The 13,528-nt window shown below is 36.0% G+C and overlaps 1 protein-coding gene across 1 annotated transcript in view; it reads right to left on the bottom strand.

Moving 5' to 3' along the window:
• BRWD3 (bromodomain and WD repeat domain containing 3) overlaps positions 1-13,528 on the bottom strand; it is a 129,522-nt gene that overhangs the window by 100,599 nt on the left and 15,395 nt on the right. Inside the window, exons 5-6 of the mRNA XM_011944125.1 lie at positions 12,647-12,797; positions 10,873-10,971 (exon numbers count right to left, since the gene is read on the bottom strand). Coding sequence (XP_011799515.1) covers positions 10,873-10,971; positions 12,647-12,797 — 250 coding nt within the window. The remainder of the gene's footprint in view (positions 1-10,872; positions 10,972-12,646; positions 12,798-13,528) is intronic.

The raw sequence follows: 13,528 nt of genomic DNA, 5'->3' as shown, positions 1-13,528 counted from the left end.
AGAAAACAGAACATGGTCGGGAGTGGCAGCTCACGCCTATAATCTCAGCACTTTGAGAGGCCGAGGTGGGTGGATCAACTGAGGTCAGGAGTTCAAGACCAGCCTGGTCAACATGGTGAAACCCCATCTCTACTAAAAATACAAAAAATTAGCTGGGCGTGGTGGCGCACGCCTGTAATCCCAGCTACTCGGGAGGCTGAGGCAGGAGAATCACTTGAACCTGGGAGGTGGAGGTTGCAGTGATCCAAGATCGTGCCACTGCACTCCAGCCTGGGCAACAAGGGTGAAACTCTGTCTCAAAAAAAAAAGAAAGAAAGAAAATAGAATGTACGAAACCCTCTGATTGGTTAAAACGTAGCAAGCATATAAATTTCTATTAAGTAGACAGGACAATAATAGACTAAGAAAATGCTGCCAAAAACACTGGAAAGTGGCCAGGTGCAGTGGTTCATTCTTGTAATCCCAGTACTTTGGGAAGCAAACCAGATCTCTTGAGGCCAGAAGTTCAAGACCAGCCTGGGCAACATGACAAAACCCCGTCTCTACAAAAAAAATTTAAAAATTAGCCAGGCATGGTGGTGCATGCCTATAGTCCCAGCTAGTTTTTGGTGAAGCTTTGTTGGGGGTTTCCTAAAAAAGCTCCAACAACTAAACAGATTAACATAGACTAAAATATTGAAACAAGCCACAAAAGCGACAAAAATGAATATGAATAAAATGTGATAATTCTAGTAAAATTACAAAAGTATAGAATTACTTCTTCCATGGATTTGATTCTATGGATCGAATTATGTCTCTAAAACTTTAACCAACAATAGTAAAAGTATACAGTCTTCAAAGTTGATGCCAATCACATCTCATAACATCAATCCACAGTACAACTTAAATAATACTAGTAAGTTCTACAGGCTATTGATATTCAAGGCCATTGAACATCTTTTTGCTAGGGTAACATTAAGTGAAATATGGCAAAGAAACATTATTTCCAATTCCTTTCAGGCTTTCTGCAAAGTTCACTTATATAATTTGGAATGATAAACATCCCAAATCTTTATTTTTTTTAAATCCTCTTCTAAACTTTTTAACTTGATTTGGTTAACATACACAGAAGTTTTAGACTGTCTTTTCCTCCAACTAAACAAACCTGGCAGTGTTTTACCTCTTCCCTTTGTGAAGTATAAAGTTCTATTTCTATAAAGTACTGAGTTAAACACATAGAACAAACATCAAAAGATTAATACTTTGGTGTATATTGAAAGAAAAATCCAAAGGAATAATAATAATGAGGAAAGAAAAAACATGTTCATACTAGGATTAAACAGAGAAAATACTTATTTCATTATGTTTTACTTAATAAAATAAGCCCTCATATAATAAAATCTGTTTCATTTTAAAAAAAAAGCTACTAAATTATTAATCCTAATATTACTACAATACTGATTTCAGAAATGGATATAAGGGGCTAGAAACACATATAGGCTATATAAACCCATAAACACATCTTAAAAGGATACTTCAGTTTCCATGTGGCAACAATCATAGCACTTCCATCTATTTAATATTTAATGAGCACTTACAATGTGAAAAATACAAAAGATTGAGTTTACATTCTAGTTTAATTACTTGCAGGTGTGACAAGAATCTCTTGCTCTTCCCCTGGTACATAAAAGTAATGGCTTCAGAAGCAACTCACTTCAGGCACAATTATGAGAGTACAAAGAGGAGGAAGGTGGTAAGTAGAGGGAGGCAGGCCACAAAAAGCAAAACCTAGCAAAAGTATGATACATAGGCAAGATTTAGGAACTACATAAAATTAGAGAGAGTGACATACACTCCTGGCAGAAACTCAGTCACCTCAGCCGATAAACAGTTTAAATTAGACTACTTTCTTTCCATTTACATTTACATATAAACAAGAGATAGATCCCTCACGTCCAAGTGAATTCTGGCATGGAGAGTGACATATAACGATACAATGGCCAATAAGTCAAGAGTCAATCAATGCTAAATGAAATGTTAGAGCAACATGTAAATATTAATTTGGCTTTAGAATTAATGCAAGGGTCCTGAGCTGTATACAGTGTAAATTACAGGCTTACTATATAAATTACAGGATACTGCTATATGCCACTTGTACTAAAGATAAAAAAACAAAAAACAATTTTTTTTTGCAGTTGCAAGATTTAATAGAGTGAGAACAGAGTTCCCATAAAATGGGAGAGGAACCAAAGGGGGTTGCCATTGCTGGCTCGAATGCCTGGGTTTTTATCCCGATCACTATCCCTCCCACTGTGTTCTCAGGCGATAGATGATTGGCTATTTCTTTACCCTCTGGTTTTGTCTAATTAGCATTTTAGTGAGCTCTCTTTACTACCTGATGGTCGCGTGTGAGTTAAGTTGCAAGCCCCTTGTTTAAAGGTGGATGCGGTCACCTTCCCAGCTAGGCTTAGGGATTCTTAGTCGGCCTAGGAAATCCAGTTAGTCCTGTCTCTCAGTCCCCGCTCTCAACAAGAAAATCCAAGTGCTGCTGGGGAGGTTGGCCAACGACCGCTCTAACTGTTTCCTGCTGAACTGGGGAGTAGTAGGGGTCGTGCAGTTGAGATTTCCTTGGGAAAAAAATGTTTAAAAATACAGTCTTATTGCATCATACCCTTGCCTCAGTTTAGAAATATAAGCATGCATACAAAAATCAGTAGTATTTCTATATGCTAACTGCAAACAATCTGAAAAATAAACAAAGAAAGTAATCCCATTTACAATAGCTGCAAATGAAATAAAATACCTAGGAATAAACTTAACCAAAGAAATGAAAGATCCCTACAATGAAAACTATAAAACACTGATGAAAGAAACTGAAGAAGATACAAAAAAGGAAAGACATTCCATATTCATTAATTACAAGAAATATTGTTACAATATCCATTCTACTCAAAGCAATCTACAGATTTAATGCAATCCCAATCAAAATACCAATGCCATTCACAGAAATAGAAGAAATAATCCTAAAATGGATATGGAACCACAAAAGACCCAGAATAAATGACACCATCCTGAGTAAAAATAATAAAACTCGAGAAATCACTTACCTGACTTCAAATTATACTACAGGGCTATTGTAACCAAAACAGTACGGTACTGGCATAAAAACAGAAACACAGACCAATGGAACAGATTAGAGAACTGAGAAATAAATCCATGTCTTAAGTGAACTGATATTCAACAAAGGTCCCAAGAACACATATTGGAAAAAGGACAATCTCTTGAATAAATAGTGCTAGGAAAATTGGATACCCATATGCAGAAGAATGAAACGAGACCTCTATCTCTCACCATATACAAGAATCAAATCAAAATGGGTTGAAGACTTAAATTTAAGACCTCAACCTATGAAGCCACTAAAAGAAAACATTGGTGAAACTCTCCAGGACATTGGACTGGGTAAGGATTTCTGATCTCTTGAGTAATACCCCAAAAGCAGAGGCAACCACAGCAAAAAAAAGTTTGTGCATAACAAAGAAAACAATCAACAAAATGAAAAGACAACCCAAAGAATGAGAAAAAAATTTGCAAACTATTCATCTGACAAAGGATCAATAACCAGAATATAGCTGGGCACGGTGACTCACGCCTGTAATTCCAATACTTTTGGGAGGCAGAGATGGGAGGATCACTTGAGGCCAGGAGTTTGAAACCAGACTGGATAACACAGTGAGACTCTATCTCTACAAAAATATATATATTTTAATTATCCAGAAGTGGTGGTGCATGCCTATAGTTCCAGCTACTCAGGAAGCTGAGGCAGGAAGCTCACTAGAAGTTCGTGGCTGCAGTGAGCTATGATTGAACCAGTGCACTCCAGCCTCGGTGACAGAATAAGGCAAGATCCTATTTAAAAATAAATAAATAAAAATAAGCAGAATGTAAAAGGAGCTCAAACAACTCAATAGAAAACAAAAATCTAATAATCCAATTTAAAAATGGGCAAAAGATCTGAATAGACATTTCTCAAAAGAAAATATACAAAAGGCAAACAGGCATATCAACAGGTGCTCAACATCATGGATCATCAGAGAAATGCAAATCAAAACTATAATGAGGGCCGGGTACAGTGGGTCATGCCTGTAATTCCACCACTTTGGGAGGCAGAAGCAGGCAAATCACCTGACGTCAGGAATTCAAGACCAGCCAGGCCAACATGGTGAAACTCCATCTCTACCAAAAAATACAAAAATTAGCCAGGCGTGGTAGTGTGCACCTGTAGTCCTAGCTACTAGGAGGCTGAGGTGAAAGAATCACTTGAACCCGGGAGGCGGAGGTTGCAGTGAGATGAGACTGCGCCACTGCACTCCAGCCTGGGTGACAGAGTGAGATCCTGTCTCAAAAAAAAAAAAAAAAAAAACAAACAAATAAATAAGGCATGCAATAATAAATGCTGGTGAGGTTTTGGAGAAAAGGGAACCCTTGTACACACTTGGTGGAAATGTAAATCAGTATAGTCACTATGGTTAAGAGTATGGAAGCTCCTCAAAGAACTAAAAATAGGACTACCATATAATTCAGTGATCCTACTGCTAGGTATATACCCGAAAGAAAGCAAAACAGTATATTGAAGAGATATCTGCACTCCCATGTCTATTGCAGTACTATTCACAATAGCCAAGATTTTGAAGTAACCTAAGTATCCATCACCAGACAAACAGATAAAGAAAATGTGGTATATATACACAATGGAATACTGTTCAGACATAAAACAGAATGAGATCCTGTCATTTATAACAAGATGGAGAGAACTGGAGAACGTTATATTAAGTGAAATAAGCCAACCACAGAAGACAAACTTTACATGTTCTCACTCATTTGTAGGAGCTAAAAATTAAAACAATTAAACTCATGAAAACAGCAGAATGACAGTTACCAGAGGCTGGGAAGGATAGTGGGAAAGAGGGGGAAAGTGGGGATGGTTAATGGGTAAAAAAATATAGTTAGATAGAATGAGTAAGATCTAGTATTTGATAGTACAACAGAGTGATTAGAGTCAAGAATAATTTATTGTACATTTTTAAATAACTAAAAATAAAATTGGAATATCTATGTAACCACAATGAAAGGATAAATGCTTGAGGTGATGGGCACCTCATTTACCTTCAGGTGATTATTACGCATTGTATCCCTGTACAAAATATCTCACATACCCAACAAATATACACATCTACTACGTACCTATAAAAACTAGAAATTGTGTATCAGTCTCAAATGAATGAGCCATCCTGCTACCATTTCTATGTAATTTTATAAAAATTGTTTAGATTATGATAATTAGGAAAATTCTTAAAATTGTTACCATGATGGATAATATCAACAATACTAGTTCTTCAAATAAACATTGAAGACACTTTTTTTTAAATTTTATTTTAAGTTCTGGGATACATGTGCAGAACGTGCAGGTTTATTACATAGGTAAATGCGTACCATGGTGGTTTGCTGCACTTAACCTGTCACCTAGGTATTGAGTCCCACATGCCTTAGCTATTTGTCCTGATGCTTTCCCTTCCCTCACCCCCACAAGAGGCCCCGGTGTGTTTTCTGCCCCCGTCCCGTGTCCATATGTTCTCATTGTTCAGCTCCCACTTACGAGTGAGAACATGCAGTGTTTAGTTTTCTGTTCCTCTGTTTGCTGAGGTTTGTTGCTGAGGATGATGGCTTCCAGGTTTGGTTGGTTCCATGTCTTTGCTATTGTGAATAGTGCTGCAATAAACATATGTGTGCGTGTATCTTTAAAATAGAATGATTTTAAAGTATGCACCTATCCAGAGTAGCTTACCTGTTCCCATATTATTCTAGATCTACACTATCCAATATAAAGGCCACTAGCCACAAGTATTTGCAAATTACTTAAAATTAAATAAAATAAATATTTAATTTCTCAGTCGCAATAATCTCCATTGTCAAAGAAGGTTCTATTGAGTAGCACTGTTTTATATAAAATACCAGTTAAAATATGCCCTGAAAAATTACTGATGTAATTCCAAATATAATGGGCAGAATGAAAAGAGGGACATGTCCATTTATGATACAAATTCTATGCATAGTGGGAAGAGAAGGGAACATCCTCTAACTGAAAAAAAGGCATTTATCATTATACTTAATGGTGAAAGATGATTTGCTTTCACCCTATGATCAGGAACAAGGCAAACCTGTACACTCTCACCCTTTTAATTTGCCTGTATATATACATACATATATATGGAGTCTTGATCTGTTGCCCAGGCTGGAGTGCAGTCAGTCGTACAATTTTGGCTCACAGAGACCTCCACCTCCCAGGTTCAAGCGAATCTCCTGCCTCAGCCTCCCAAGTAGCTAGGATTACAGGCGTGCACCACCAAACCCGGCTAATTTTTATATTTTTAGTAGAGACGGGGTTTCACCATGTTAGCCAACCTGGTCTCGAACTCCTGACCTGATCTGCCCGTCTCGGCCTCCCAAAGTGCTGGAATTACAGGCGTAAGCCACCGCACCTGGCCTAATCCACCATAGTAGTAGAGGTACTAGCAGTTCAATAATTTAAGAAAAAGAAATAGAAGGCACATAAAATCAGAAAGGAAAAAGCAAACCTGTCTTTAGTTGCAGACAACAAGGTTATCTATGTAAAGAATCACAAAGACTCTCAAGGAAAAAAAGTCATTAAATCTAGTAAATAAATGTACTGAGGTCAATATACAGAAAAACAAAACAAAACAAAAAGAAAAAAAATTCTATCTACTAGCAACAAACTGGAAATCAAAAATCTTAAAAATACAATTTAAAATAGTATAAAAACCATAAAATCCTTAGGGAAAGTTTTCACAACAGATGTGTCAAGACCTCAACACTGAAAACTACAAAACGCTGCTAAGAGAAATTAAATATTTACATAAATAGAGAGATATACTACGTTCCTGGATTAGAAGGCTCAATGCTGTCAAGATGTCAGTTATTCTAAAATGTCTCTATAGATTCAGTGCAATCGCAAAACCTCAGTACCTTCTTTTTGGAGAAATTGAGAAGCTGATTCTAAAATTTATGTGAAAATGCTAAGGAATGGAAAAGCCAAAACAATTTTTTTAAAATGAGAGCAAAGTTGGAAGACTCAGATAGCAGCGAGTCCAGAAAGACTCATATACACATGGTTAAATTATTTTCAACAAATGTGCTACGATAATCCAATGGGGAAAAAGATGGCCTTTTCAACAAATGATACTGGAATTAGACGCCCATATGCAAAAATAAAAATTAAAAAAAAAAGGAATTCAATCTAAACCACATACCTGATATAAAAATTAAAATGATCAAATGTCTAAATATACAACAAAACTATAAAACTTCTAGAATATAGAAGAAAATCTCTGTGAGCATGAGTTAGGCAAATATTTCTTTGAACACAAAATGTACAATCTTAAAGACAAAACTGATAAATTAGACTTCAGCAAAAATTTCTGTTCTTTGAAAGACACTGTTAATAACATAGGGCCAGGGACAGTAGCTCACGCCTGTAATCCCAGGGGGAGGCCGAGGCAGGTGATTGCTCAGCTCAGGAGTTTGAGGCCAGCTTGGGCAACAAAGCTAGACCCCATCTCAATTAAAAAAGATGGGAGGGGAGGGGAAGTGAGAGGAGGGAGAAGGGAGGAGACAACTGCATACTGAGAGAAAATATTTGCAAAATACAAAGGATTTGCACCCAAAATAGATAACCTCAAAACTCAATAATAAAAAAAATCCAAACAACTCAATTTAAAAAATGGGTGAATACTTCACTAAAGATCTATAGACTGGCAAACATGCACATGAAAAGATACCAACTGACAGTATCAGAAGCTGGTGAGAATGTGGGACAACTAGAAATCTCATATATTGCTGGTGGGAATACAACATATAATAGCTATTTTCACAACAGTTTGGCAGTTTCTTATAAAGTTAAAGTTGTATTTAACATATGATCCAACGACTGACTGCACTACCTAGATATTTATTTACCCAAAGAAATAAAGAAAGATATTCATGCAAAGACCTGTACATGAATATTTATAATAGCTTTATCCATAATAGGCAAAATTATTGAACAGATTATGGTAAATTCATAGAATGGAATACTACTTGGTAATAAAAAGAAATATACTACTGATACATGAAATGGCATGCATGAATTTCAAAAGCACTGGTCTAAGTAAAATCAGACAGACACAAAAGGCTACTTACTACATGATTTAATTTAGATGACATTTTAAATAACGTGAAGTACAGTCACAGAAAGATTAGTGGTTTCCAGGGGTTAAGCAAGTGATACTGAGGCTGATAAAAACATTCCATATTTTTATTGTGGTGGTGGTTACACAAAAATATATACAATTTGTCAAAACTTATTGCACACTTAAGAAGACAGCCTTTTATGTCAATAATATCCTAATATAGTTAACTTAAAAAAGTACCATGGCTATATACTCTGTCTTTGGAGCTATCTGATTGTAAAGCTGTCATACCAAGAAAATATGGTGACATCTGACCATGAATATGATAGATAGTCTATTTAGAAGACAAGCAATGTAACTTAGGCCAATCAAATAACTTCTCTGAGCTTTAGGTTTCTCTGCTGCAAACAAAAGGATTTTCAACCAAGTTCCCCAAATCTGTTCCCAGGAACTTACAGGATCTTTACATCTGTTTCCAGGATCTTACAGATATTCTGGAAAGAGTTTCCATGCTTAAATTACTTGGGAAATGCTCCCTATTTAAGGTGAGCAATGCATTTTAACATATGAAAAATCCTCCATTCATTCAACTTTTCCCCATTTTTAAAAAGCTGTTTCCCACATTTATTTGACCATGGAACTCCTTTCCCACCCCAACCCCGAAAAACAGTGTCAGTTCTTTATAGTTCTAAGATTCAACAGAACTTTCAAGAGGATATACCAGACAGGCGCGGTGGCTCACGCCCGTAATCCCAGCACTCTGGGAGGCCAAGGCGGGTGGATCACTTGAGGCCAGGAGTTCAAGACCAGCCTGGCCATCATGATGAAGCCCCATCTCTACTAAAAATACAAAATAAAAAAATTAGTTGGGTGTGGTGGTGCATGCCTGTAATACCAGCTACTCAGAGGGCTGAAGCACAAGAATTGCTTGAACAAGGGAGGGGGAGGTTGCAGTGAGCAGAGATTGTGCCACTGCACTCTAGCCTGAGTGACAAGAGACAAGAGTGAGATTCTGTCTCAAAAAAAAGATATACCTTCATGATTAAGTTTTGTTTAGATTGGCAACCTATAAAACTGACTGGTTTGAAAGTAGCTATGGAGAACTAAGACCCACAAAGAGAAAACTGCCTCAAATCACAAACTGGAAAGAAGATTTCATATCCATGTTAGTGAGTTTTTGTCAGGCTTTGAATTCTAAATAACTTAAACTTAAGCATCTTGAGTACCAGGTACTACGTGAAAATACATCATGATTGAATTGCCTCTGTTCTAAAAGCTCCTCACCAAATAACATGCCAGATTTAAAATGAATTTAAAAGCATCAATGCCAGGGACATGACAATTCCTAAGCAATTACTAAAAGAATAACAAACAGATTCCAATCCGTGTAAACAGTTTATTTTACAAAACCAGCAGAAGTTTGAAAGTATATGCTTAGCTGAAAGAAAAAAAAAAGCGAGAGAAGGGAAGAAGGGATAAAGAAAGCCTGTAAACCTAATACTGTAATGGTTGCTCTTCAGCATTTCACATGTGACCCATGAAGTATAACACACTAACAAAATAATGTTGACAGTATAGCTAAAAATATTGTATTTTGAAAATAAGTAAATGCATGAATAACAAAAGTTATCTCAATTCAATATATTAATTATGACTAAAGCTGGAAAATTCTGGTGGATAAACAAACTACCCTTGAAAGGAAAAAAAAAAGTTAGCAATACCATGTTCAATGAGACTCAACTTTTCCAAGTAATATCCAACCTATGGAAGAATATTTTTAGCAATATACTTCAGAGTATCCAATTTCCCTGAATAAGTCCTATGAATGTCTAATCAATGATTTTGTCTAAATACATCTTAAGAAATATTTCTAGCTTCAATTTACTTAACCTCTGAGGATAAACTACAAAGCTTATTGTATAAGAAGTATTCCTTTTTAAAAAGTATTATTTTTCTATCTGAAATTCATCCCTTTCAAATTTTACACATATTCTGTAGGTACTATACACCATATAAAATAACGTAATTTTTTAGAAGAGTGAGAAAGTAATGGAGCAGAGGAGCAATTACTCACCCAGCACCTTGGTTTTGCACATACTTTGTGAGGGCGAACTTTAATATAAATAGTTTTGTATCTAGATCTCTTTGGGAACCACTACTATTATTTCTTCATAATGGTCTGGCCAGAGATGTCCCAAGAATAATTTGAATGAGATGTGAATTTCATTAAACTGGAACCAAGAAAGGTGACTTTTTGTCTTAATACAGACATATAAAAATGTATAACATCATTATAATTTTGGAAAATAACATAAATATAATGTACTTTTGTTTGGGAAACTCAGCACATAGACATGTAAATAGACAACCTTATGGCTAAAAACGTCTATACTATATTAAAAAAAAGTTTCTGCTAAGAAAGAAGTGAAATGAAATGAAATAAAGAAAACAAAGATCACCTTTTATAAAACATTATACGTGCTTTAAGTAAAAATGTTTAAAAAATCTGGACTAGCCATGAAACGCCTCAGGAATGTAAACAGTTTGTTTATGCTTCCAATTTAATTTTGGTACCTATTTTTGTCTTCCTACTGAGTTCAGTAAGGAAAGTATCAACAACCTGTTTATAACACACAAGTATATTACTCACCCACATTTGGAGGTTTCACATAATTTACAGGTAGTTCTGGAGGTCTGCCTCTATGTAGAGCCGCAAAAGCAGACCCATTCCATAGTGTACTCTTACAGTCTATACAAAAAGAACAAAGGTTAGCTAAGGAATTGAGCAGTTTTTTTCTTTCTTTTTTTTAACCCATGTCTCAGAAGCAAATGTCTGATTTTAATTTCATTTGTTCGAATACATTTTTAATTATTAAACCAAAATGAAAATAATAGGTATATATTTGAACATGTTATAAACTAAATTTATAACTGGTAAACACCAACACCTAAACATATCATCTGGATATTTTATTTCTAAGCTAGTCTTGAACTAAAGCTTTTTTTATGCACATATTTGAATCTTATATAAATATGTCACAGATTAATAAGCTTTAAAGTTTACATCAGTTCTTCTTCATCTTTAGGCTTACACGTCTACTCATATAAAACCATATAAGCAAGGATGTAACTATAGCACAAGTATGCCAGGGAAAATTCAGGCATATTTATACTTGGGTACATGCTTGTATTATGAAATACTTGCCAGTTGTGTCATAACAGATAAGAGCACTGTGTATCAGACGGTAACTGATTATAAATAGCTGTGTTTTTTTCTCTTTCATGCTTAAGTCAAAAAATGTAAGGAAATATTAAATATTATTAATAACTTGGCTTCAAAACAAAAAGCCAAAAGCTCTCTTGAAAGCTTCCAAATAAACTCAATTAAGAATTTCCTTAAATTATAAAATGTGATGCTTAAAATCTGGTATCATTACGCAACTATTTATCTTGGAGAATTAAGATTTTTAAAAATAGTATGCTAATTAAACAAAACATAGAAATAAATGGGCTGCTAGACCTTAAGTATTTATTACTCCAACAGACATCTTTAATGCCTACTTTTACATGTTTATGTTTATCAAATACCACTTTATATGTTTGACATATTGAAGTTCCAGGTAAAGCTTGGGAAAAATCTGTAAAACACTGAAAATGAGCAGAGTAGAAAAGCTTATTTAACAATTACTGAGGCCAGGCGTGGTGACTCACGCCTGTAATCCCAGCACTTTGGGAGGCCAAGGCGGGCGGATCACGAGGTCAAGAGATTGAGACCATCCTGGTCAACATAGTGAAATCCTGTCTCTACTAAAAATACAAAAATTAGCTGGGCAAGGTGGCACACAACTGTAGTCCCAGGTACTCGGGAGGCTGAGGCAGGAGAATTGCTTGAACCTGGGAGGCAGAGGTTGCAGTGAGCTGAGATTGTGCCACTGCGCTCCAGCCTGGGCAACAGAGTAAGACACCGTCTCAAAAAAAAAAAAAAAAAAAATTACTGATGGGTTGATATTTTTGCTTAAATATGTTCAAATATTAAAATTGTACATGTAATTTTCATTTACCTGTTACAAAAAGCACAGTATCATTAGGATGACACTATCAAAACTAATAAAGAGTAAGAACATTATAATGAAAGAATATTTTAAGTATTTATATTGTATTAATCAAAGCAGCAATCTTTGAGATCTCTATTCCATGATTACAAAGGTATTTTATATTCTTTACCTCTATATATTCACTTCTACACAAAAGTACCCCTTTTTAGGTCTCTAAAAATTTACTTGTACACTAAGAAAACAAAACAACATTGGCAAGATAAGAAAAACTAGTATTTAAAAAAGCATGGGAACATTTACTCAACCTAAAAATAAGCTACTCTCCACTCCTTTCTCTGATATCACAGTTCTAAATTCTGAAAATCTCACCTTTGGCATCCCGTAGCAGAGACTGCCGACCGACACCTAATAATGTCTGTACCCCAGGAACACTCTGAGGGATCTCTTTATCTAGTAAAGGACCAATTCTCTCACAAATTTTAAGGAGGTAGTCTGGAGGAATGTGTGCATTTGCTGCCACCTAAAAAAGTACACAGGAAAAACACGTTTATTTGGTTTAAAAATATAAATCTATTCTACTACTAAACTGTTCTATTATAGAGCGAAGTACAGTTTTAAAATATGGAATCAGGCCTGGGCATGATGGCTCACGCCTGTAATCCCAAAACTTTGGGAGGGTGAGGCAGGTCGATCACTTGAGGTCAGAAATTTGAGACCAGACTGGCCAACATGGTGAAACTCCGTCTCTACTAAAAATACAAAATTAGCCAGGCCTGTTGCTGCGAACCTCTAATCCCAGTTACTCAGGAGGCTGAGGCAGAAGAATCACTTGAACCCAGTAGGTGGAGGTTGCAGTGAGCCAAAATTGTGCGACTGCACTCCCATCTGAGCAACAGAGCAAGACTGACTCAAAAAAAGAAATAAAAAAATAAAAATAAATAAAATATGGAATCAGAGCCGGGCGCAGTAGCTCAGGTAGATAATCCCAGCACTTTTAGAGGCCAAGGCAGGTGGATGGCTTGAGCTCAGGAGTTTGATACCAGCCTCAGCCATACAACAAAACCCCATCTCTACAAAAAATACAAAAATTAGCTGGGTATGGTGGCTGCACCTGTAGTCTCAGCTATTCGGGAGGCTGAGGTGAGAGGATCACTTGAGCCCCAGAGGCAGAGGTTGCAGTGAGCCGAGACTGCACCACCACACTCCAGCCTGAGTGAGAGAGAAAGACCTCGACTGAAAAAAAAAAAAAAA

The sequence above is a fragment of the Colobus angolensis genome, unplaced genomic scaffold, assembly GCF_000951035.1.
Source record: "Colobus angolensis palliatus isolate OR3802 unplaced genomic scaffold, Cang.pa_1.0 Scaffold227, whole genome shotgun sequence".
In the NCBI taxonomy this organism is placed as follows: Eukaryota; Metazoa; Chordata; class Mammalia; order Primates; family Cercopithecidae; genus Colobus; species Colobus angolensis.
Note: the sequence above shows the minus strand (reverse complement) of the source record. Positions and strands in the feature narration are given on the sequence as shown.